We start from the raw sequence: 25878 nt of genomic DNA on the forward strand, positions 1-25878 counted from the left end.
ATAGAGCGTGCAGGTCAGAGGGTAGGTACTGACAAACTGCAAGAAAAGGATAATAAATATTCCAAATACTTTTTACCAATAAATGAAAAGGGGGGATTGTGCTCTTTACTTTCTCGTTGACATTAATGATACGCACATGTTAAAAGTAATTTATAAATACTTCATTACTGTACTTAAGCTTCATTTTCACGTGTGTCTATATTTTTGGCAACTTTAGTTTTACAGTACAGTACTTAAAAAATATTGACCACGCAATATGTGCGATACTTTTACTTTTAATACTAAATTGATTCAATATCAGATTTCAGAAAGTGAAGTGTGTGTGCGAGTGGCTGTGTGTGTGTGCGTGTGCGTGTGTATGTCTTTACATACTTGTTTGAATGTGTGACAGTATGCCTCTTGAATAATACACCACATTGAAAACCAAAAACTTTCAATTGTATTATACAAACAAGTGCAGATTCATTTACTGACTGTTAATATTGAAGATACAATATTCGCCACAAGATGGAAGCACAGGGGACACACTGGCTCTAGATCAGTGATTCCCCAACTCTTGTTGGCCATGAAAGGCCATCAAGTGTGCCGCTGAAAATTATCCGATTTCGCATAATTGTACCAAAATGTATTATTTAGCTGCTAGAAATATTTTATATGTGCCCATTTGTTTCGGAAAACCAAATGAAATGTTCTTCCACTAGAATGGTAGACGGTAACTTGTGCACCCACCTATTGCCAATCATTCATCATTATTTCAATGTGCTTTTTTAAAAAACAAAAATTTCCATGGTGGGCTGTGAGATTTTTTTGACTGTAAAATACAATACAAGCCGCTGTAAGGCCAACAAGAGAATAATTATAACAATGTGACACAAAAGACAACTCAACCTTGGAATTGTTACAGGACTACTAAGTACTGGATCCAGTTTTGGATGTGAATAACGTAATGTAGTATGTTGGCTCAGGAAAATGCCATGTATTAAAAGCTTAATTCTGACCCTGAAAGGATCATACCTAACCCGTCCCGACCCTAACACTAACCCTGTAATTTTAATGCAAAAGAAAATGTGAAAAAGCAGTAAAACAGTCAAATGAGAGAGAGAGAGAGGGTGAGAGAGAGAGAGAGAGAGAGAGAGAGAGAGAGAGTGGTATTCAGTGGACAATATAGGACAATGTCATCGTGGTCTGTGGGACCAAAAGGTATACAGTAGAATACAGCCAGATTTCTCTACCTGCCAGGATGACCGAAATAAGGAGCAAGTTTGGTGAATGGGAATCAAGCATTTGCAGGAAACAAAACCCTCAGGTCACCAGATTGAGTAGCAATGTTCAAACTTTTTTTTCCCGCATCTTGCGCATTAAAAATACTCGGCATGGCGTTTGTTTTTAATGTCAACTGTGTGGCATGTCTCCTCTCCAAATGTGAATCACTCCTTGTACCGGAAATGTTCACTGTACACTCATGCATGCCTGCCTGTCCTTGTGCAGTTGTGCACATGGGGTCTTGACAAAACCTAGGAAAGAACGCTTTAAATTGCAGTGTACACATTGTTTGCTGTTTGTGGTCAACCTTTTGCTATGCTTTGCATTATGGTATTGCTTTTCTTTGGTTCCTCCTCATTGTCAGATGTGCGTCTATTATAAATTACACATGGTACGTCTCATTGGACTCATCGTGCACATACCAGTGTGCTGAAGATATTGCCATTTAAGTGAAATATGACATCTCTGATCCGCTGGTGAAAGGACACTTTGATTCTCTCCACTTTCATCTCAACCTGCTTTAAACAACAAAGCGTGTGAGGGAAAAGTGGTTCGGATTGCACAACTGTCTGTGTTTTACGTTATGTGTTGTGTTCATTATTTTACTTTATGTTAACTGTTTTGTTAAGCGCTTTGTTACAGCTGCAGCTGTTGTGACAGCGCTATATAAACCAGGATGTATTGTATTGTATTTAACAGCTTGTATGTGGTTTTCCATGGAAAACTAATTGATTACTACCAATCAAGCCACACGTGAAATTAAAGAAGCCTTCCTTTAACCTTGTTAAGCACTCTATTTCCCGGCCACTGCCATAGGTGGGTTGCATTGGGAAGGGCAGCAGCCGTAGAAACTATGCCAAACAAGTCATGCGAGTAACTGGATGTGGCGATCACTGCCCAGAAGTGACTAAGCCCAAAGTCAAACAACACGTCGAGCACTTTTTGAGTCCTCCCTGCATGTGAGAAGTGCTTTTAAAAACCTCATTGTGGCCTTTCTGTGTGGAGTTTGTATGTTCTCCCCATACCTGTGTGAGTTTTCTCCGGGTACTCCGGTTTCCTCCCACATTCCAAAAGCATGCATGGCAGGCTAATGGAACACTATAAATTGGCCCTAGGTGTGAGCGTGAATGCAAATGGTTATTCATCTCTGCGTGCTCTGCAATCGGATGGCAACCAGTTCAGGGTGTCCCCCGCCACCCACTGCCCGAAGATAGCTGGGATAGGCTCCAGCACGCCCACAACCCTCATGAGAATCAGCAGGTTAGAAAATGGATGGATGGACGATTGATACCACTGGAGCATTACTGTGATTGGCACATATTTCTCTGCTCCGTTTCAAGACCCATAACCTTGAATAATTTCTGTAGCTTTTACATTGCAGTCACAATAGCATTCTGATAAGCGAACAAGTAGCCAGATAAACGGTATTAGTATTCTCACTTTTTTTTTTATTATTAACCGTAAAATAAACTTCATATTTTAGAAGAGACAGAAATGACAGATGGTTGATGTGATGGGAACTCTCATTCATATTGTTTTCATTTCCTGTTGTGTTAAGTGTTGGTGAAAATGTGCAACTAAAGGACAAAATACAATAGGCCTACATGTTGACATGTGTATTGGAAGGTGTGTGACAATACGGTTATTCTCAATGGTCTATCATGCTGTCATCCAAAGAGAACTGCGCCCACTGACTGCCCCCCTCTATCGCTGACTCGTTTATCACCATCGGAATGACTGCCGGAGCAAGTCTGTCAACTACATGTTTGCTTGACCGTTATCGCATGGACTTGGAGCTTGGTGTCTGGTGACATGTTGACCTCTCGCAACAGAAAGGAGTTGAATTAATCATGGCGGGTGAGGGTTGTGTGGCCTTGTTTGTTTACTGTAGACATAGCAGTAAGATAACACATTTTGTTGAAAGGAAAGTTCTACTGGATAAATTAACAAGTAAATAAATTTGTTTAAATGATGCATAAAGGTGCAATCCTATCTATCTATCTATCTATCTATCTATCTATCTATCTATCTATCTATCTATCTATCTATCTATCCATCTATCTATCTATCTATCTATCTATCTATCTATCTATCTATCTATCTATCTATCTATCTACCTACCTATCTCTCTATCTATCTATCTATCTATCTATCTATCTATCTATCTATCTATCTATCTATCTATCTATCTATCTATCTATCTATCTATCTCGTGCTACAATCTTTCTGTAGAGTCTCATAATCTTCTCCAGGTGGCGCAAGAGAGCTACAGAAATGTCCCATGAGTCGCCTCTCATGACATTACCCTCAAATGTATTTGCATGTCTAATACAAACATTTTTTTTCCCCCTTGGGAGACTGTTTAACGAATTCAACCTTTTTTAAAATAATACATGTAAGTTAATGTAAACGATACTCTTTTTCATCTCTGAAAAATATGTGCCTATTTCTGTAAAGATTTTTACGGATATGAAAATGCATTTGTGTTTATTTATAAAACACTCCGTTTTTAAAATCTAATAGAAGGTCCAAATCATAATTTGTTGATTTGGAGCTGAATGGAGAGGATTAAGTTAACTGAGGAGCAAGTATTTGACGGTTAAATTCTTGTGATCATTTTTTTTCTGAGACTAACAAAAAAGTACAGATATGTTGAGGACCACAAAGGGAATACGTTTTAGTGTGTTTTGTTTTCCCTTTTTTCTCCATCTTGGTTGAAACATGTCTTCCCTCCTGCCGCATGTCCGTTATGTGGGCGGGGAAAGAAGGCGACTTCTCCGCCTCTGATTCTTCACGCTAAACTCGTAGCTTGAAGGCAGACGCCGTTGGACGACAAGCGCCGCCGTTTTGAGGAAATGCATCTTTATAGATGTAAAACCTTGAGATAATTTTTTTGTTTTACGAAGCACGGTGAAGAGGACACATTTTTAAATCGGATCCTGTCGGATGTATTTTTCAGTTTACCGCGTGAGCTTTTCATTGTAGCCAGAGAGAAAATCTCACTCCTTTTGTCTGTGCGCTGTTGTCTATTCATTTCAGTTGGACTTCTGCCTCCCACGGTAGAAAACAACCCTACAACAACAAGAGCTTTCTTTTCGGTTTCCGGGTTCGGTTCCAACGGAATGAATGACAAAGTCAAAGGAGGTTGATGTCCACAACAGCCCGGCTCACCTCTCCTTCGCCTCGCCTAAAGAACGGAGACTCCATCTCCGGCAGAAGATGGAAAGCGGAGGCGGGAGAGAAGGTTCGGACAGTGGGCAGGCTCAGCACGCGGAGCTGCCTGCTCTCCTGTTAGCTCAGGGGGGGAAGAAGAAAATTAATCGCGCTCCGTCACCGGCCAGACCCAAGGATGTACCCGGGTGGTCCCTCACGAAGATCCGCGGTGGTTTGGGAGCCCCCAGTCTGAGCGTGAAGCCAGGAGCGATCCACCTGGGGAATCGCATTTCCAGGCGAAGCCCCAGTGGAAAAGACGTTAAAGCCGATAAAAATGGTGTGAAACCGGCGGGCAAGTCGTCCGCTTCCTCCGCCAACGCGTCGTCCAAGAACTCGGCCACCAAGATGGCCAAAAGTAGCAGCGGTGCACGGAGGGTGTCGGACGCCAGCATAGGATCGGACGACCTGTCCAAGGATTCCGGCTGCGCCGCTGGAAAGCTTTCTCCCACCGACAGTAGCTCCGAATTGTCTGACTGCGCCTCCGAGGAGCACAAACTCTCCTCAGACGCCCCCAGCAGTGACACCGAGTCAAGGAGTAGCCGAGGTGGCGGGGACAACCAGCTCGGGAATGGAACTCATCAATACCTTGCCGGTGCTAAAAGCTCCACGGAGATACGCGATAAGGACCGACTGTCTGTTGGTGTTGAGGCCGGCGAGGAGAGCTCATCTGCGCCCGAGGAGCGCTCGGTCACCTCGGTGGACAGCCGGATGCCAGCCAGCACATCTCTGGCCTTCTCTGACCTCACTGAGGAGTTTGTGGACGGTATGCATGAGGAATTTGTGAGGGAAATCGAGGAGCTCCGGTCTGAGAATGATTACCTCAAAGTAAGTCACATTCTGAATAAGTTTGATGATTTTTTGATATGGGGGTTCTTAATGTTGCTGATCAGGTTTATCCATCCATCCATACATCCATCCATTTTCCGATCCGCTTATCCTCACAAGGGTCGCGGTGGGTGCTGGAGCCTCTCCCAGCTGTCTTCGGGCATTAGGCATGGGACACCCTGAACTGGTTGCCAGCCAATCAATCGCAGGGCACACAGAGACGAATAATCCATCCACGCTCACACTCACACCGAGGGACAATTTAGAGTGTTCAGTCAGCCTGCCATGCATGATTTTGGAATGTGGGAGGAAACCGGAGTACCCGGAGAAAACACAGGCAGGCCCGGGGGAGAACTTGCAAACTTCACACAGGGAGGTCGGCGCTGGAATTGAACCCGGTACCTCTGCACTGTGAGGTCGACACACTAACCACTGGAGCACCGGGCCGCCTGACCAGGTTTATTTTAGTAAAATGATCTTCTTAAAGAACTGCATACAGCATACTGATTAGTGCAATTCCCCTTCTCATTGATCCTGATCCATCCACACAAAGATGCTGCTTGAGATACTTTATTAGAGCCCATTAATATTTTAACACTGGCCATTTCATATTATTGGCCTGTCTGTTACAAGGGAACCACAAAACAACTTTGGCTTTTTAGGGGGAAATTCCCGAATTTGCCTTTGGGCTTTACGGCACAGTTGACTCAAGAATGCGTCTTCTGTTTGGATGCAAACCAAGGCTCATGACTACAAGTATCAGGACATTGATGTTTTGACGGGGAACTCATGAGCAAATGCTGCTGGAGTGGCTATGAATACCGTTTTAATGCATCCAGATTGAAGTCTCATTCAACAGGTGTCCGAAATGACCAGACATCAACAATGGCAAGAATCCAACATCAGTAATAGTATAGTTTAAATGCAAAACAGATTTTACGGTCTAAAACATGTCCTTCGCGTTCCACTACCTTAATGTATTGACAGTGAAATCGCATTTACAATCTTGCAAAATAAGCAATGGATTGGCTCAACTTAATAAAAAAGAAATCTGCGATTACATGTGATCACATTAGCCGCCCCACCACCCAAAAAAAGCCTCCCGGCAACTGTTGTTGCAGCTGTGAGGAACACCTGCTTGGTGCAAATGAACTGAGCATCCAGAGGACTTGGATAGAATATTCCTCCATTGCTCATGCTGTCTCATTCATCTGTGCTATTAAATATTCAACATGCAGACATAATGACTAAATCTTTCATGATCGAGGTAATTCAACATTAACTTAGAACAGCAACATGAAAAGAGCATTTTGCCTTTGGGTTTGAAAAAGTATTAAAAAGTGTCTAAAAAGACTTGGAAGAAGATGAAATTCACACAATCCTCAATTAAGGGAATCCTACTCTACAGGCATGCCTCAATGAGACAAATGATTTATTTTTCCCTCCCCTCAGTGTGTACTGTGTACCAGCAGAGTACTTTGAGCAAATGTTGCTCAGCTCTAATTTTGAAAAGGAGACTGACGATACAATCTGGTCTTCGATTGGTTCATTTTCTTCTCCTGACTTGCTTGCTGCTCACGTGACTGTAAAAAAAAAACTCATCCCTGTTGGTATTCATAGTTAGCTGTGAAAAGCGGGTCAGTGGAGCATTTCTCTCTCCACACATTAACTTACGATTCCCCAGCTCCGTGACCTCACATCTTCGTTCTCTGCGGTCGTGTTTTCTCTCCGCCTCACTGTCTGCACGTGTTTCATGCTCTGTTTTCACCTCACCTTTTCCCCTTTCCGTTACTCTTTACCCTTCCTTTTCCCCACCTTTCCTGTCTTTTCGGCCTATTATTTCCTGTTTTCGCCTTGACATGCACAGTAGCTTGAATCCAAGGTGTCTGTTAGCATGTGATACTTTATTGCTCAACCTCATTGTTTTTATTTTAAAAGTGTAAGACACACCCTGCCCACAGCTGCTCTATCTTTATATCTTATGAAACAGTACAGACACGCGCGCGCGCACACACACACACAATAGTTTGGGTTGGTTGGATTGTAGCAGTAGCTGCTGACCCACATATTCCACTGTAGTAAATGACGACAGCACTATTACTCCTGCAGACAATCATCCCTTTTTGGGTTACATACACACTCCAGAAATCACTCTACTAGTTTAATGGCGTCCCACAAGCACACGTGACCAAATCTCTGTTGGAGCCGGGCACACAATTTTAAACCGAATGACCTGATATGATTTATGCTCCTCTACTGAAATTAAAAATTCATTCCTATTATGTACAAGAATCTGCTCGCCTTGTCCACCCTCTGTCACATTATATTTTGTATCTAGTTTCCACTGGAGGAATCTCCTTTGCCTCGCTCCTAATTGCCGCTGCAAAGATTACCTTTCCCGACAGGCACTGTAAGAGTATTCACAAAGAGACTCCAATAAACTTTCACTGATCTTTTTACCTCCTTACTGGAAAGTGGAAGGACTGAAGAATCAAAACAAGATCTTAACATACTATTCTGTGCACTTTTTTTTGTTACTCAAGACATGTCCTATAAATGAAATGACCTCTTTTTTATGACAAGAGGGGATATCGCATTGCAGTGTAAACCCAGACTAAATTGCCCATAGGTGTGAATATGAATGGCAATGGTCCTTTGTCTACATGTGCACGTTGATTGCCCCAAATTAGCTGCCAGTGGCTGCAGATCAGTTGTGATCCCGAAAAGGCTAAACAGTAGAAAATGGATGTTTGATTCACATGCATTCTGTTGTTTCCAGGATGAGATGGAAGAGTTGAGATCTGAGATGCTGGAGATGAGAGACATGTACATGGAGGACGACGTCTACCAGCTGCAGGAACTGCGCCAACAGCTGGAGCAGGTGTGTATGCGCCTCGCTGATGTGTCTCTTCTATGTGAGTGCAGGCGGGCATGACTAAATGAGAGCTCAGCCTCTCACTGAACCTCATTTTCTTTGTTAGCTTACTTTGAAAACAAAGGGGGTGAATCAGAGAGTGCTGGAGAATGTTTTTAAGCTGTGAATGCAGTGGAACTTCTAATTCGGGTTCATGATTTTCAGGGTGGGGGGAGCCTCTCAAGTACAACATAATATGACATTATGACACTGGCACTTTTTGTGATTTTTTTTAAAGGCATATTTCTCATTCACATTCAAAAGTTGTAAAGCATCAGTAGTATTTGACTGCATTCAGTTTGTCCTTCATAATGAAGCTCTGCTTCAAATCCCATCGTAATCCATTCACAATTTATTGAAAATTACCCTGTTACAAAAATGTTTTGATTCGGAGTGCATCTTTTATTGGCAGGCGAACAAGCCCTGCCGCATTTTGCAGTACCGGCTGAGGAAGTCGGAGCGGCGCTCCATCCGTGTGGCCCAAACGGGGCAAGTGGATGGCGAACTGATCCGAACACTGGAGCAAGACGTCAAAGTAAGTGATTGCTTCCAAGCGCTCTGCTTGAGCTGAAGACTTGTCACGTCAGGCAGACAGTTTACAGAAAGAGCGACACGCTTTGTGATTAGGTCTAGGGATGAAACTGTTGTTTATGTGTTTAAGTTTAGTTTGGGAAAATATGCTTTTCTTCCGATTACATTCCTTTTATCGCAAGAATGCGATAACTCCATCCTAACTTTACCACGGTTTTTGATACACTCACTAAACATTTCCCCAGATAGTGTCCAAGGGAAACCGTAACTACAATGTGGTCCGTGACAAATATGAATTTGACACCCCTGCTTTAAAATGACTTGGTTTGATGTTCAGGCTGCACTAAGGACAGTCAACCACACTCTTCTGATAAACTGGCCTCAATGACAAACACATGCACACTGTCACGAACATACGCACTCGCACAAAAATGCACAAACATGTGTGTGTGTGTGTGTGTGTGTGTGTGTGTGTGTGCGTGCGTGCATGCGTACGTCCCTGGAATGTGGATGGTCATCATCAGGTTTCCCCCCCAACACTTTCCAAGTAATGGAGAACAAAGGAAGTGTTGTATACTATAGATAGTTTGCGTGTGTGTAGGCCAAATGTGTGTTTGTGTGATATCATGCGTCAATTGGCTTCTTTCTGTCTGCGGCTCAGCTGCTGTCTCACCATCTGGTTGTCCTGAAAGAAGGAAGGTTGGAAAAAGGAAGTGGAAGGGATGAGTATACATCCTGTGTGTGAAGGGGGAAAAAAAAAGCAAGGGGCCACTGCTGACTGTTGAAAATTCAAATTATCCACTCGGAGTGAGCGATGGAGCAGGGAGGGGAGGAAGTAAAAAGAGGACAAGACTATAGCTAAAGGATTATGAGACTTTAATGGGCCTGATTCGAAACAAGATCTGACTTGAATTTTAAATGGGAAGGTTTAAAAGTAGATTCAAAAAATATCAAAGAAAAAGCAAAGGCTTGTGGGAGTGGGGGTGGGGCTTGGGGTGGGCTGGGGAGGGGATGGGAGAAAAACGATTTGTTTGTCTGTGTGTGTGATATTAATGACATTTTTTGTGATCGTTTACACGGCACCCTAAGCATCCTATCAGTTTCACTTTCACAAAAAAGCGTTAAAAAATAAAATACAATAAAAAAGCGGGTCATCTTTAACCTATGGTGGCACGTGACCTCCATGACCGGAAGTTGTTAGCGATCAGCAGTTTGCAAGTGCAGCTTGAGATTAGACCATTGCGATATAAATGTGCGTGTAGATGCGCGCGCGTGTGTGTTTGCGTGCGCGTGTGGTAACGGACGATCGCGGAAGCTTGGTTGGCTTGAAAAGTATATCTTCGGTGAAAAAGGTTCGGCACCCTTGTGTTAAAGCAATCATTTATTAAAACTTCTGATGTACATTGGCCATTAAGTGTAGGTCTTGTAGTGTCCTACTTAACACCCTGTGAACGTGTATGAGAAAATGGGAAAGGCATGGGTGGGGACTGCTGTGTGGGAACTTTTTCATAAAAAAATAAAAATAATAATAATGTACAGCTTTAGTTAGTTATAGCAGCAGTCAGCTGCAGTAGAAAATACACATGAAAAACGACACTGGTGGGAGATAGAAGCTGACATCGCTGCGTGTCCCTCAACAACACATAAGTGATTGTCGCCTTGCTGCCAGGGGCAAACACTGGCCGGGGTCAAATTACACCATATGGCTTGTGTGTGTCTGCGTGTGTGTGTGTGTGTGTGTGTGTGTGTGTGTGTGTGTGTGTGTGTGTGTGTGTGTGTGTGTGTGTGTGTGTGTGTGCTCACTTTTCAGGTAATGTTGTCATTTGCCAATTGGCAACACTAATTTAACTATTGCAAAACTGTCAGATAAGGTATTGGCAGAATATCTCTCACGAATAGGAATTGCATTTTCATTTTCTCAATTAAATAAAGTTGTTGATGATTAAACACAACAACAACAACAATAAATGCAACAACCAAGTTATTTATGTATATACAGAGTCACAAAACAAAGAGGGATAAAGGCAGTCCAGCAGTTTACGCAATAAATATGCAGTACGTTAATCCTGGCAAAGTGGAGGCGATGGTATGATGCAACACACTCAGAGTATCGACAAAAAAAAAAAATCTCCCCCATATGTGTTGTATATTCTTGTTGAATCATTGCAACATATATTTACCAAATCTATCCCATTCCTCATGGGATATCTCATTCCGCCAGTTCAATCGGATGTTGTAGTTTCCATTTTTTTCTTTGTAGGGCATTCTAGGCTCCTTCCAACACCACTAAAGATGGGTACCAAACCACAAGCAGACGGGGGTCCACTCTACCATTTTGACATAATGTAGTGTATTACTATTCAGACAAGTCCCAGCTAATTCTCGTTGAATGTGCTCAATTAAAAATAAATATTTAGAGAATACTGTTGTCAATTCAGCATTTTGCTTCGTCGTGACAACTTGACCTTGACTTCTTGAGCTCCACAAAACTGAGCTGATCTGCTTTACCAAATTGGCTTAACTCCTGCTTATGCTTGAAGGCACTGATTTGATAGCGCACGCATGCACACACGCACAAACTGACGCCCTTCCTCCATCTTACTGCTCATTTCTTGAGCCTAGTAGGGTGTGAAAACTCTCATGATAGATGCAATATGAACTGTAGATGTTGTAGTCAGGCGACTGTTATTTTTTAAACGCATCACATGTCCGTTTGTTTTATAATGTGTGTCAGTGTCAGGCGCCATGTGACTCGGCAAGCGTGTTCCCAGAACAAAACAGAATCTCCTTCAGGACGCCTGACATAATTTCCTGTCCCACTCACACACTGCTCTCATTCCCACAGACAACTGCACACATCTGGACGCACACTCTGAAAACACTTGGGTCAAAAATAACAAAATGTGCGTTAAATTTGACCCAATTCCTGTGTTAAAAAATTACAGACCCGCATTTGCGTGAATTTGAGCCAGAAAATTGGGTTATTCACTTTTGACCCAACTTTTGGGGTTAAATAAATAGAACAAATTGGGTTAAAAAATGCAAAAATTTGAGTATTTCCATTTCGACCCAACTTTTAGGGTTAAATGAAAACATATGCATATATAATTTGTTTTATAGTATTAATTATAATTCCCCTAATTGTCTTAATTAAAATAAACAAACATTAAAACCCTTTCATCTCTATTAATTTTTTTTGTGCACGTTAGTTTAGAAATCCTCAATCATCGGCCAGAATACGCAGAATATTGATTTATTAGGCTAAATTATTTTGGTGTCGAGGCTGCTGCAGACACCCACGTCAAGTCAAATCATCCTGGCCAAATCTATACAAGAAACAATTATAATTTTATGAGAACATCACGTTTTGGCTGACGTGGAAATCTTGAGTTACGAGGTTCAACATTACTGAACCACATTTTTTGTAATGTCATCATACCTGCTTTCTAAAGATGAGCCATGATCGGTTCTTACCTGAGCCCCCAGCAACTATGATGTCATTTTCAGTCGACAGCAAGTGGCAAAATGGCCGCTCCCACTCACTGATTTACAAAAACAGGTTTTACTGCTTAACTCATATTCCACTAATGCAATTTTAATCAGAATGCCGTGTTTAGACTAGTTGAGGCGCATACAACATATTGCCCAGAAAAGTTTGGGGTTACTTCCCTCTCAGGCTGTAATTTTGTCACTCAAAACTATTCAGAGAGGAGTTTTTCCAAAAAGTCGATTCATATGACAGAGTTCTAAATACAAAATCAACATTGGGGGCAGTACTTGCTCTGACACGACCATTATAGCTTGGCTCATGGATTCCCGACTGGGCCACGAGTCAAAAAGACTTCATGTTGGACCACGTAATGTTGTGGCCATTGACTACAGAAATCATTCTTGTATGAATGAATGAATGAATGAAGTCACAGTTTTCTTCTTTCGACTCATTTACATCGGTTCCCTATCCACTTCCTCCTCATTTATGTGGCTGCTTTATTTGCTTTAAAATGAGCGCACTCAAAGGACCTTCTGTACAGCTCAAACGCACGCCTTCATTCGATGATACTCCACACCGCGCCTGATATCCATTCTCGTAAGAAGCCTTATTTTGCCCTGAAGAGAGCCGAGAGTCAGCTCAATGTCCTAAAACCCTGCACGTGTCCTCACTTCAAAGTCTAACAAGTACTGGTCCTTTGTCGGAGCGTAAGGAGGATTACACATCTGTAGATTCATAAATTAACCCTTTCATACATTTGGCCTTATAACATGATGGGCTGTCTACTGTCGTAACCACTGTCCCTGAAAGGGTTCAAGGCCGTTCTGTCTGAACAGCCCCAGTTCCCTAGGTTTTTACTTTTTGCGTGTTTTTAAGTTTACCAGTGCAGGAAGTAAAGCTTCACCATGAGTGTCAGACCTCACATCCCCCCTGACAAGAGGAAATATGGTTCAAGTCGATACTGAATTATCTCTCCTAGCAGCTCTCAAAATTGTAATTTATTACTTTTTCGGGCACCGCATATCCATTTGGGATGGAGTAAAACATGCATAGGATTGTGAGTATTCATCACATTTGGTCATCCTATCCAAAGAATGATGCATCAGAGGAACAGCTGTCGTGCCGGGATCGCAGTCTCTCTTTCACACATAATGGTTTTATATATAGACTTGCTGCAGATTAGTCATGATGTAACATCCTCTAAATGGGCGGCGAAAGGACTTTGTGTTGGCCGGATGTCAAAAGGTCAACTACCGTCACCACTGAGCATAAACACCAGGGCTGCCCATAAAACCCGCCTGTCAAACCCACAGTGGATTGTTCTGTATTGAAATTTACCATGCAAATGCGGGACCATTTTTGGTTTGCGCTTGCCTTGATGCGTTATGATCATGGCAGGTGCAATTCTGTAAAAATAATGTATTTTTCAGTTGTTTTGTTTTTCTCCGTTTCTCATTTGCAAAATGAATCTCAAACCTCCCTTCAATAACCTCCATAACTGAACACGATCCACTCCAGGATGCTGGTCAGTTTCCAAATGTTTTCCCCCCACTGGAAGCAATTACTGATGGAAATATTCAGTTCCAAGGTCAAAGTGTCGCCATCATAACACCTAAATTAATTGTGCAGGAATTAAAAAAAAATCCAAAGTCACTTTATCGGCAACTATATTTACAGAAACAAGTAATTTTGTAGTCGTAGTTGGTGTCGCTGTAATACTATATATAACAAAAACAAAAAAAAAAAATCACTACACTAAAGTAGATTTATAATGTATACACTAATGTACAAAAGTCATTTGTTTGCCTTGTTGTGCTGAGTATCATGAACACAAATGTGTGTGCTGAATGACTGGCCGTGCAATTTGTTTGCATAAGAGAACAAAACCAAAATTGACAGTTGCCTTAAAGAGTAAATGCAACTCATTTTGTGGTTTTTATCTGCACAGGACCTGTTAGTATTTGTTTTATATTGTATCAAAATGTTCATTTCTGGGTTGTTGAGTACACTGCAGTTGCAAGATATTGAAAGAACGTAAGGGTGATTCACCTAGTTTTCATATAAAACCTCCACTGGAGTGAACAGCTAGTTGAGTTTTGAGCTACAAACAGCTGTATGGTATTCGTAGCTCAAAAACAACAGTGAGGTATTATGTAGCTCATGCTGGAAACCGAGGTACATGAACAGAAAGGGAAACTATGTACACCCTCAGCCCTTCAAACACAAAAAAATATCTACTCCCATCCTCCATGCTGTCATTATTTCACATAGACCATAAATGTTTCATCATCTTTTCAGGACGAGGCCTACACTTAAAACCTCTGAGGTTTTTGTGGTAGAATTATTCTTGATGTGTTTTTGTTTGTGTTTGTTTGTTTGTTTTGTCAGCTCACTCCACCTGGCAACACATTAAAGCTTCTAGCCACGTTATTTTATATCTTTCTATCCATTGCCATCCCCCAAGAAGAAAAACAAAAACCCCAACCTAATTTCAGGCTAGCACATGTACACACACACACACACACACACACACACACGCACACACACACACATGCCACAGGGCAAACAGATTTCTCGGTCAACAAATGGCAGTTAGTCGTCTTGTAGTTGACACTATACTTTTTGCCTGTGAGTTGTGCATGTGTTCAACAAACAAAAGTCTTGTTCCTTCTCGTCTGGTCCTTCAAGTTGTGGTGCAATTCGGGTGTGTGTGTGTGTGTGTGTGTGTGTGTGTGTGTGTGTGTGTGTGTGTGTGTGTGTGTGTGTGTGTGTGTTTATTCTGGGTTGTGTTTTGTGGAAGACAGAACTCACTTTGCCTGCCATTGTCAGTCTATTTACCCCTCCCACTTGACTTCAACGCACACACACACACACACACACACACACACACACGCACACGCGCACACAAAATTACTAAATTCAACATGCTCCTCTCTCACCAGCCGCCTTAATGAATGCAAATTAAATCCTATAGTGAATCTCCAGTGGATGAAAATTCCATCACGTTCTCTTGAACGCAGAGGCACAAAACAGCATTCACAGACACGCAATGGCTTACAAAGAGAGAAAATTGTCCAAGTTAAGGGAGGAGGAACAAAATAGAACATGGCTAATGAATGCGTCATTGTGATAAATACAAAGTACATAATAACTTCACGGCGGCTCGGTAGTCCAGTGGTTAGCACGTCGGCTTCACAGTGCAGAGGTGCCGGGTTCGAATCCAGCTCCGGCCTCCCTGTGTGGAGTTTGCATGTTCTCCCCGGGCCTGCGTGGGTTTTCTCCGGGTACTCCGGTTTCCTCCCACATTCCAAAAATAGTGAGGATCAAGCGGTTCGGAAAATGAATGAATGAATGAAATGAATAATAACTTCACTTAATGTGTTGTTAATTCTGTTGAGTCATACACGAAGAAAAACAATCCAGCATTGCGTACAATGGCTAGCGAAAGTATTTGCCCCTGTTGGGCTTTTTGACCTTTCGTCACATTTCAGGCTTCAAACATCCATCCATCCATTTTCTGGTCCGCTTTATCCTCACAAGGGGCATGCTGCAGCCTATCCCAGCTGTCTTCAGGCAGTAGGCGGGGGGCGCCCTGAACCGGTTGCCAGCCAATCGCAGGGCACCCACAGATGAACAACCATCTGTGCTCACACTCACACCAAGGGACAATTTAGAGTGTTCAATTAGCCTGCTACGCATGTTTTTGGAATGTGGGAGGAAACCGGAGTACCCGGAGAAAACCCACGGAGGCACGGGGAGAACACGCAAACTCCACACAGGAAGGCCGGGATGGAACCCATGACCACGACCACGAGCTGTGTGTGTGTAATCTAGTCTCAATATAAATCCACCTGCTCTGTGATGGTCTCAGAGGTCTGTGAGAGGAATATTGGGGAGCAAACGGCATCATGAAGACCAAGCAACACAGCAGGCACGTCCCGGATAAATGTGAAGTTGAAAGCAGTACTGTATTAGGATTTGAAAATAATTTCCAAGCTTTAAACATCTCGCTGAGCACTGTTTAATCAATCAAATTGAAATGGGAAGAGTCTGAGAGCACCGCAAACCTACCAAGACCTGACCGCCCTTCTAAATTTTCAGCCTAAAGAAGGAGTATAGTATGACCGCTACGATGTGCATACTCTGCATTGTGCATAAATAAATATTGAAGCACAAGAAATTAAATTCAGAGAAAATCTGAATTATAAATAAAACACGTCTAGTACTTTAATACACACACACAGACACACACACACACACACACACACACACACACACACACACACACACACACACACACACACAGTGGCAGTGATGCTTCCATTAAAGAGGACATTTACCTTGGCCTGGCCTTCCATTAAACTTAAAAAGGTCCCCTCCATCGCCAAGGACCTTAATGATTTATGCCACCTTAGCCTTATGGGTAGCTGTCTGCTCTCACTTGTATGGGTTTATAGATAAATGTCCTCACACACACGTACATACACGCTCATGCACACACACGCACACACTTACACAATTGTACAGTAACCCGAGGAAGGACATTTTTCTGCAAAAAAAGGCTGGAAACTGAGCCTTGCATCCATAATGTAAACTCAGCTTGCTAATCACTACACAGCAGCTTACATCAGTTTTTTTTTGGGTGGGGGGTAGTATTCCTGTGTGCTTTGACATGCTGAGTGCGAGGTTCAAAGACACACTGTACTTCACACCCCTCTGACTGCTTCTTTCCCGCAAAATGTATACAGTTCAGTATACAGTACACCCCTGGCGGAAAAGGGAGCGTGCCATCCCACGAATAGCAAAAGTCTGTGTATAATTGAGGCCGATTATGCTTTGGGGGAAAAAAAGGAAAAAATTGCCCGTCCCTGCTGTATATATTATATTGGTTCAGTTTAATACCTGGAAACAATTGTAAAAAAAGAAAAAAGGATACAACGTGGCATCTTTGATTGGCTGTTATGCCTTTGAAATTCCATCCATCCATCCATTTTCCAATCCGCTTTATCCTCACATGGGTCGCGGTAGGTGCTGGAGCCAATCCCAGCCATCTTCAGGCAGTTGGCGGGGGACACCCTGAACCGGTTGCCAGCCAATCGCAGGGCACACAGAGACGAACAACCATCCGCGCTCACACACACACACCTAGGGACAATTTAGAGTGTTCAATCAGCCTGCCATGCATGTTTTTGGAATGTGGGAGGAAACCGGAGTACCCAGAGAAAACCCACACAGGCCCGGGGAGAACATGCAAACACACAGGTAGGCCGGAGCCACCCACGACCCCTGCACTGTGAGGTCGACGCGCTATTTACCTACAATGAAAATTTCCAATCACAGCAAATCACAGCCCCTTCTGAGATTTAGCTGTAGAACCTCCACACTCCGCTATGATTCAGTAGCGTTCAGACGCATGGCTCGGTGTGCGGTGGGCCTCAGTGACCCCCGGCTTCACCTTAAAACCAAAAAAGCTCACTGTCACTCTCCAACTCAATCAGCACTCATAAGGAGCGATGTGCAAGTCCGCAAGCACACACAACAGGACAGTGTGTGATGGAGGAGTTCAGGGGCCCATTGTTTGGTGTGGGTGGTCAATTGGAGTATTGTGGAACTCGGCTGCACACTCGCACTGCTTGAGAAACATTCATGCCGTGCCATACACATGTACATTCAGGACACACTTCGCCATTGTGGTTGCACGCTGAGATGTTGCCATTGAGCAATGCGACACAAAATAAATGTATCAAATAGGCACACAAACCAAAACAACGGAATACAGTTCACTTAATATGGATTTTAAAACTTTCCATTTGAAGAAGTAGTTATTAATGGTGAGCACTAAGTGTGCGGTACTCAGTTTTTTGTTTTTTTTTGTTGTTGTTTTTTTTTTTTAAGCTAATGACTTCTGCCCAAAGTCTTACGCAAGTAGTTCTGAAGGATTTAAATACATGTTTGAATTAGATGAATATTGTTCTCTCTTTTCATGGGCATCTATATTACTTTGAATTTGATTTAACAAAGTCATGTGCTTAACCCTTTCAGGTACAGCGGTTACTACAATGGACAGTTTATGAGGTTGTCAGGTTACAGGTTATCATCATTATTGGTGCATGAAAGGGTTTATTGTCTTCAAATATGAGATCCCAGCTCACTAGAGATACTTCCACTGTTTCTCGGTCCAGTTGGACTTTTTTCTTATCTGATATCATCAGTGAGTTGGCGTAGCATTTGCGTGACTATTTGAATCTACAAACGGTTTTAACCCCAGGGAAACTGTTCACAGGGGAGCTTATTTGAATAAAGATTTTTTTTTTTAAATGCCTATCATGGATTGAGTATCCCAACCCCCAAAAAATAAAATAAATAAAAATCTGAATTGACTCAACATAGAGGGTCCAACATCTGCAGGAATGAATCGTCCGATGTTTCCGCTTCCTTTAGACCAGAGGTGTCAAACTCAAGGCCCGGGGGCCAGATCCGGCCCGCCACATCATTTAATGTGGCCCGCAAAAGCAAATCATACGTGTCAACTTACATGATCCTTGCTAAAATCTTTATGCAAATGTCACATTGTCATGTGTAATAAATAACGTTGATGTTTTGCATACATTTTGTTACCCTCTTTACACTCACTTGAACAATAATTGGATAAACTATTATAGTTGACTGATTTCAAAACTAGTAATCCATTAATTTGTTGTTTCCAAGTAAAAATTCGATGAGACGATTAAATGCGTGATTTCACTGTCATAACGGCCCCCGAGGGAAGACACAAGTCGAAAGTGGCCCTCGACAAAACGGAGTTTGACAGCGCTCTGTAATGAATACATGTGCACAAATAGCCAACAAAGAAGCCCCAAATCACATGGCCGAGTTAACCCCTTGCTGTGCATTTCACTCCTCCTGCTCACAGGTGGCAAAAGATGTGTCCATCCGTCTCCACAGTCAACTGGACAGCGGGGAGCAGAAGAGGGCCCGTCTGGAGGAGGAGAACGAGGAGCTCAGAGTCCGACTCCAGGATCTGGAGGTTGCCAAACAGGTCCTGCAGCAGGAGATTGACAAGGTAGGCCTCGATCGTTCACCGTGGTCCTGAGCTAACGTTTCCAAAGCCAGGCTGCCTTCAAAGAGAGATAATAGGATTGCTCTCGGGACTAACAAGGCAAAAGGGTGGATGAGATGAAAGCCGTTGTTGCGTGTGACATGACACGGGCGGGTAACATAACTAGGCTCGGGTGTAAACCAAAACCGACATCCGTTCTTGTTGACCCTCGTTTCTTTTATTTTGATGCCTCACAAGAGACCAAGTAAGGCTTTGAAAACAAAAGTGTTTCAAAGCAATGGCACAATTTGATCCCCTTCGCCAAGTGATGTGAAAACTAAATTGGGCAAAGAAATGAAATAACAAAATGTCTTTCTGTGTTCGGTGCTTTAAAAAGTGGCATCTCGGCAGGCCTCGTTCTTTGTCTGTTTTCCTCCATGTTTGATTGGACGCTCAGAGTGCCGGTCCTGGCCCAAGTCCTGATGTGGGTCACGGCCGGGTAGCTGGCAGGGGATCTGAACTGTGTTCCCTCAATAAAACCGGTTGTTCATGGGTGTCCGAGAGTGGGGGGTCTTGGTGTTTTTCATCACTCTACTCCCCAACTATCGATTGACTGTTTGCCTGATATAGCTGTGCAATTGGAGAGGGGATACAAAGCTCCCTTGTTGTCCGCTTCCTTCACTAATTAGATGGACCCGCGGCGGTGCATGTATTGGACTTGACAAGTCATTCAAGTTTACTTCCAATTATTTGTTAATCGAAAGGACGAAAGAAAAATACTGCATTCCCCACTGCATGTTCACCGGCAGGTCGACACTTGACTTGAGTGGTTTTACTGCTGATTCAATCACTTTGCCCTGATGCCCCAGGAGGCCCGTTCAGTGAACGGAAGTGTCTTTTGTCTGCTGTAAATAGCAATGTTTGGTACTATTTTTGATTGCTGTTTGTTTGCAACCAACAGACTAGTTTTTTGACATAGCAATATGTTTGTTCGTTTATTTTTTATGGGTTGATACAGTGGTGGTACGACTTCAAGATGGCGCCTTATTTGGCAGCGGTCTGCAAGAGCTCTTCAAGAGCTCTGCTTTTTTTCTTTTTTTTTTCTTGCGGGAATGAATTTCCGCTTTCTTTAGAGCTTCAAAGAGTGGCTTTTGTGCAGGAGCAATGCCGTTTGTTCTGACGTGTGCTTTTCTCAGCACACATGTGGCCGCTGCAGGTTTTGCGGCTATTTGACAGCCCCTCCGACTTGCTGACCTCAAGAGCTCTGCTTTTTTTCTTTTTTTTTTCTTGCGGGAATGAATTTCCGCTTTCTTTAGAGCTTCAAAGAGTGGCTTTTGTGCAGGAGCAATGCCGTTTGTTCTGACGTGTGCTTTTCTCAGCACACATGTGGCCGCTGCAGGTTTTGCGGCTATTTGACAGCCCCTCCGACTTGCTGACCTGGCTTCGTGTTTGGCTGTGTTGTGATGAGTGAGCTATGCCAACCCTGCAGAAAATTCTTCACATTGCTGATATGATTTGCAGAACTTCGTATGTTCACTTACTCACAGTGGAATGTCTCGCCTATCTGTATCTCACCATGGGTGGTACGCATTGAATTCAAGAACGGGTTCTGGTCAAGTGTAGTCATGGTACTATTGAGGTTTTTTTTTTTTTTTCTAAATGCTCTTAAACTCTTACAGTGATTCCTGCAGCACAATTTCTAAAACTATTCACATGTCCCGCAAAACCACTCGTGAATTTTGCCAAGTTAAAAACAAAACCCCTGCTTTGTACTGACTTTGTAATTTTGTAACACACAATTTGGGGTAGCCAGCAATCTTTTTGCAGAGCAGTACACACAACTTACTGCTTTTACACTCAATTTCCAAGTTAACAACACACTTCTTGCGATCTTGATTGATTTTGCTTTTGAAAGTAATGCTGATGTGAGCATGTCTTTCCACGCTCCCTCTCACACTTCCCTTCTTCTTGCCCCCCCTCTCTTTTCTTTTCCCTGCCCCTTCTAGCACCTTTTTTTTTACCTCCACCTTTCAAATCTCTGCCTTCACCTGTCTCCAAAATGTTCGATCCATTCCAGCTGTTTGACATTGGAAGGCAGCAAGGTCACATTAAATTGAGAGAGGGTGAAGGCTGCTGGTTTAGGAGGAGGGGCGAGGCAGGTTTTTTGAGGATAAAGAGGCTCGGGGGAGTGCGTCTTCTGAGAACGTTTCATCATTTGAAGGTGAAGCAGCGTGACTGAAGTGAAAGATTGATTGAAGGTGTAGAGGAGAAAAGGTTGGTGGGATTTGCAGGGGGATTCGGCAAATAAACGACTGTTCATGTGCTTCGCTAATACAAGGGGGACGCAGTCAGGATGGTCTCTTCCGAAGTAACATAGTGGACCTTGGAAGTCAATTGCAATCTGTTGCATGATGTTTCAATTTTGAATGAATTTGCACATAAGAGATATAGGAATGAAATTAATTTGTCATGAGCATTTGGTTAATGGAGAAATTCATGGTTTTATTTTTCTATTATTTTGATAGGTGCATTGATTAATGGTTTATGAACCGCAAATAATAATAGTAACAGTAATAATCATCATCATAATCTATTCACCATTTAGATAACGTTTGTAATTGAAAACATTACAAATGCTTAAAATGTCAGTTTCTGAAAAGCACCGTATTTTCCGCACCATAAGGCGCACCTAAAAGCATTCAATTTACTCAAAAGCCGACAGTGCGCCTTATAATCCAAGGCACCATATACATGGATCAAAATTCTGAATTCTTGGACGCAGTATTTTAAATGTTCTGTAAAGTGCTTTGTTACACCTGCAGCGCTTTTGAACGCTCGATATAAATAAAGCTCTATTGTATTGTATTCCCATTAGCATAGCTCCACCTAGTGGATGCATAACGCAACCTCAGCCACTATTGTAGCTTCTATTCTATACGCCTTGTAATGCTAGGCGCCCTATATGTGAAAACAGTTTTGAAATAGGCCATTCATTGAAGGAGCGCCTTATAATCCGAAGCACCTTATAATGTGGAAAATACGGTAAATATTCTCCAATTTCTGCTGTCCTCCATAAGACTGATTATCTTTGTGTTAAATTGAAATAAAACATTTTTTTTTGAATTTGGGAAACAATTACCAAGATTTTGCCAATTTTTTGACATGGTACCGACCAAACCGATGAATTCATTTATGTTTGTGGATATTCTGCTCTTTGAGTGAAGGTGTGGAAATGAAAACATTTTTAAAAAATCCGATTGATCGATTAATCGACAAAATAATCCATATATGAAAATAATCATTCATCTCAGCCCTTATTGTATCAATCCCATGGGAGAATACGTCGTCCCATTGCGTAGGTCTGCTCAGCAATCAGTTCTCAACAACTGATTGAGTGATGTTCCATGTAGTGAAAGTTTTTTTTTTTTTCATAATTCCATAGAAAGAGTTGAGTTGAGTAGAAACCGAGCCTTGTGTATTTTCCTGTAGCCGCGCCTCAGCCTTAAGGTAACCAAATACAATGCAGTAAGAGAAGGTGGAGAGCTATCATACAGAGAGATGGGTGCTCGACGGGCTGGTTGAAGTGGAGGAGTTCCGCCGAGAAAGAAGGTGGGGAGAGAAGTCTAAAATTGAGACAAGGGTGTAAACAAAGAGAAAGACGTTACTTTGTGCGGGGGCAAGGAGAAGGGAGACAAAAGAGGGCGGTACCAGGTGGGGTCTTGGCAGGAGGGCTGGGAGATTTTAATTGGAAAAATAATCCTTGATGATTTGGGAGAAAATGCGGCATGCCATTTAGTTCTTGTCCATAGTGTATGCATCCACTCTTTCTCGCTCCTTCTCTGCATATGATCACCATAACTCAGCTGAAGGTCATTGAAATGCCGTCCTGTGTGTGTGCGCGCGTCCTTGCATATGACAGCTTGTGTGTGTGTGTGTGTGTGTGTGTGCGTGTGTGTGTGTGTGTGTGTGTGTGTGTGTGTGTGTGTGTGTGTTTGTTTGAGAGAGAGAGAGAGAGAGAGAGAGAGAGAGAGAGAGAGAGAGAGAGAGAGCATGTTGATTTAAGATAAATGCATTGACGATAAGGTCATCTTATCCACTTGGGTATACTGCATCATGGTATTGCTGCATTCTCTCACCATATTCCAATAATATATCTGCCAAGAGCACATTTGACTGATGTATCTCACCTTCTTTTCCTATCACCGTTTGTTTGGGCCAGAAAAAACAGGAACTGCTAAACCATATGTGCAGTTAATTCTTTGAAACTGTCTTGAATCAGTACTAGTGCAGCGCACTTTTTGTTTTATTTTGTTGTTGTTGTTAGCATAGCCGCCCCACAGTTCTGATGCTTCAGATTTTGGATTTGGGCTCCGGCCTTCCACTGCAGGTTTGCATGTTCTGCCCATGCTTGTGTGTGTTTTTTTTTTTTTTTCCTCTGGCGAATTGGTTTTTCCTCCCATATTCAAAGACATGCATGTTTTGTTCATTGAAGACTCTAAATTGTCCTTACGTGTCAATGTGAGTGTGAATGCCCTGCGATTAGTTGGTGACAGTCTTGGGCGTAGCTCGCCTTTCACCCAGTCAGCTGGAATCGGCTCCAGCTCAGCCGCAACCCTTCAAAAAAAAAGACCAGAGAAAATGGATGGATGTATAATGTGTCACGCTGACATCATGCATTACACCATGCGCAGCCATTTGGAAAAAAATGACAGTTTGTAGCACAAAAAAAAAGTTTCAGAGTTCCTCATTGGATTGTGCTCAGATGAGATCTTGCAAGACTTGCTCATATCATGGTTCAAACTTTAACATCCACCACACAGTTTTATCCACAGTTAGCATGTTTATGGGTTAGCAAGGTTTGCCTTTTGGAAACATTTCCCTTCAACCTCATTGTAATAATAACGTGCCATCTGTGTCAGTCGTTTAACCATGATTACCCTTTAAAACTTTAAAACAGGGTGTCACCAGGAAAGGGTTGAACCGATGGAAACTTCTTCTGCGCTGCTCTTATTAGCTAATGTGCCTTTATTTAAAGTACCTCTCTGCAACTAATTCAAACCCAAAGGAAACTGCTCCTCGGTCATTCTGACTTTCAGGAAGTGTTGCCTATTGTTTCGGAGCGAGTAGAGGGATGTAGGGAGAAGGTAGCTAGAGGCTTTGCTTTGCGCTTTTCCATGCGATTGTGTTGAGTGAAGAGATGTTTGGTAGGCATGTGTGGTTAAATCCAAGAATAACCCTCAGAAATATTCTGATCATTTGTTTATTTTCTCCTCTTTTTTTCCCCCCTTATATATAAAATATTGTCATGACACCAGTTATATTTCCTCACGGTCTGCAATTGAGTCCGTGCATTCTATCCAGAGGCACGTGTGTTGTTAAATAGGTCAGCGCATCAAAGCCACGGAACTTAAACTGGCTTAGACTGAGTGATTGATAAGATTAAAGAAAGTCCGACCAGAATGGAATTATGTGGCTTCAAAGTAACCTACTTCCCACCGAGAGAAATAGAGATCATGATCATCAAATTTTTATCAAGGGCCTGGCCGATATGGATTTTTTGAGGCTGATTCAAACACCAATTTTGGGCAGAAAAAAAACTGAATACTGATTTGTCACCCACTTAATTGAAAAATACACAATATATACCCCCCCCCCCCCAAAACCATTTCAATAGGCATCAATTACACACAGATTTTTCGGTATTCGTGGAGAGGCCCGGTCCCTATTCTGGGAATCAACTGTAAATGTATTGGGAAAAAATTGTGTTCCTCTTTGGTTCCCGGAACGCATTGCGTGGAGCAGTGCATTTAATTCTTGGCAAATGGGTTGTCACTTATATGGCGCTTTTCTACCTTTGGTACTAAAAGCGCTTTGCACTGTTTCCTCATTTACTTACTGATGACGCAGCATCAGGAGCAACTGGAGGCTCAGTGTCTTGCTCAAGGACACTTCAACAAGGTCGCAACGCACCTTGGTTGGGATTAGTTTGGGAGATGACCACTCTACCACTGACCCATGCTGCTCATAATGAAGTTATAAGGACATTAATCCTTGTCACATGTGTGTTTGAATCGTTGAATATCTTGCACATTTATATTTTTATTTGTTCTTTTTTTTTTTTTTTTTTTTGTAAACAAACCATGACTTTATGTTGTGTGTCCATTCCTTATGCAACTTGTATTGCTCAACCTAACATTGCTTCTAAAAAAAATAAAATAAAAATGTGATTTGCTTCATTTTGGATGACAGGTCGAGGGAGTGACCTGATCAAAAAATTTCAGGATATATATTTAAGGATACATACGAGGGTACGGTATAGATTTATGTGTCATAAATAATAAGACTGTCCATTGTTACTTGTGTACAACTGTTGTAAATGATTAAAGTACATAAAGGTAAAAACAACCGGCAAACATTGGCCATTTATTTTGACAGATGCTTAATGGTCCATCATCAGCCCGCCCATTAATCAGTTGCGCCCTTTTTATATATATATATTTTAGTTTGAGGACGAAACGCACACACACGCACACACACACACACACACACACACACACACACACACACACACACACAACAACCTACGAGCACAGAGCGCGTCTT

At 42.4% G+C, this 25878-nt stretch overlaps 1 protein-coding gene across 3 annotated transcripts in view; it reads left to right on the top strand.

Moving 5' to 3' along the window:
* The first annotated feature begins 3925 nt into the window (after positions 1 to 3925).
* mtcl2 (microtubule crosslinking factor 2) overlaps positions 3926 to 25878 on the top strand; it is a 49692-nt gene continuing 27739 nt past the window's right edge. For 2 of the 3 annotated variants that reach the window (XM_019862932.1, XM_019862934.1), the window contains exons 1-4: positions 4390 to 5301; positions 8081 to 8182; positions 8628 to 8750; positions 19150 to 19299. In XM_019862932.1, coding sequence (XP_019718491.1) covers positions 4390 to 5301; positions 8081 to 8182; positions 8628 to 8750; positions 19150 to 19299 — 1287 coding nt within the window. Of the gene's footprint in view, positions 5302 to 8080; positions 8183 to 8627; positions 8751 to 19149; positions 19300 to 25878 lie in introns of all 3 variants that reach the window. The other variant, XM_019862931.1, reaches the window with a different exon arrangement.

Source organism: Hippocampus comes, unplaced genomic scaffold (assembly GCF_001891065.2).
Source record: "Hippocampus comes isolate QL1 unplaced genomic scaffold, H_comes_QL1_v1.1 scaffold1, whole genome shotgun sequence".
Lineage (NCBI taxonomy): Eukaryota > Metazoa > Chordata > Actinopteri > Syngnathiformes > Syngnathidae > Hippocampus > Hippocampus comes.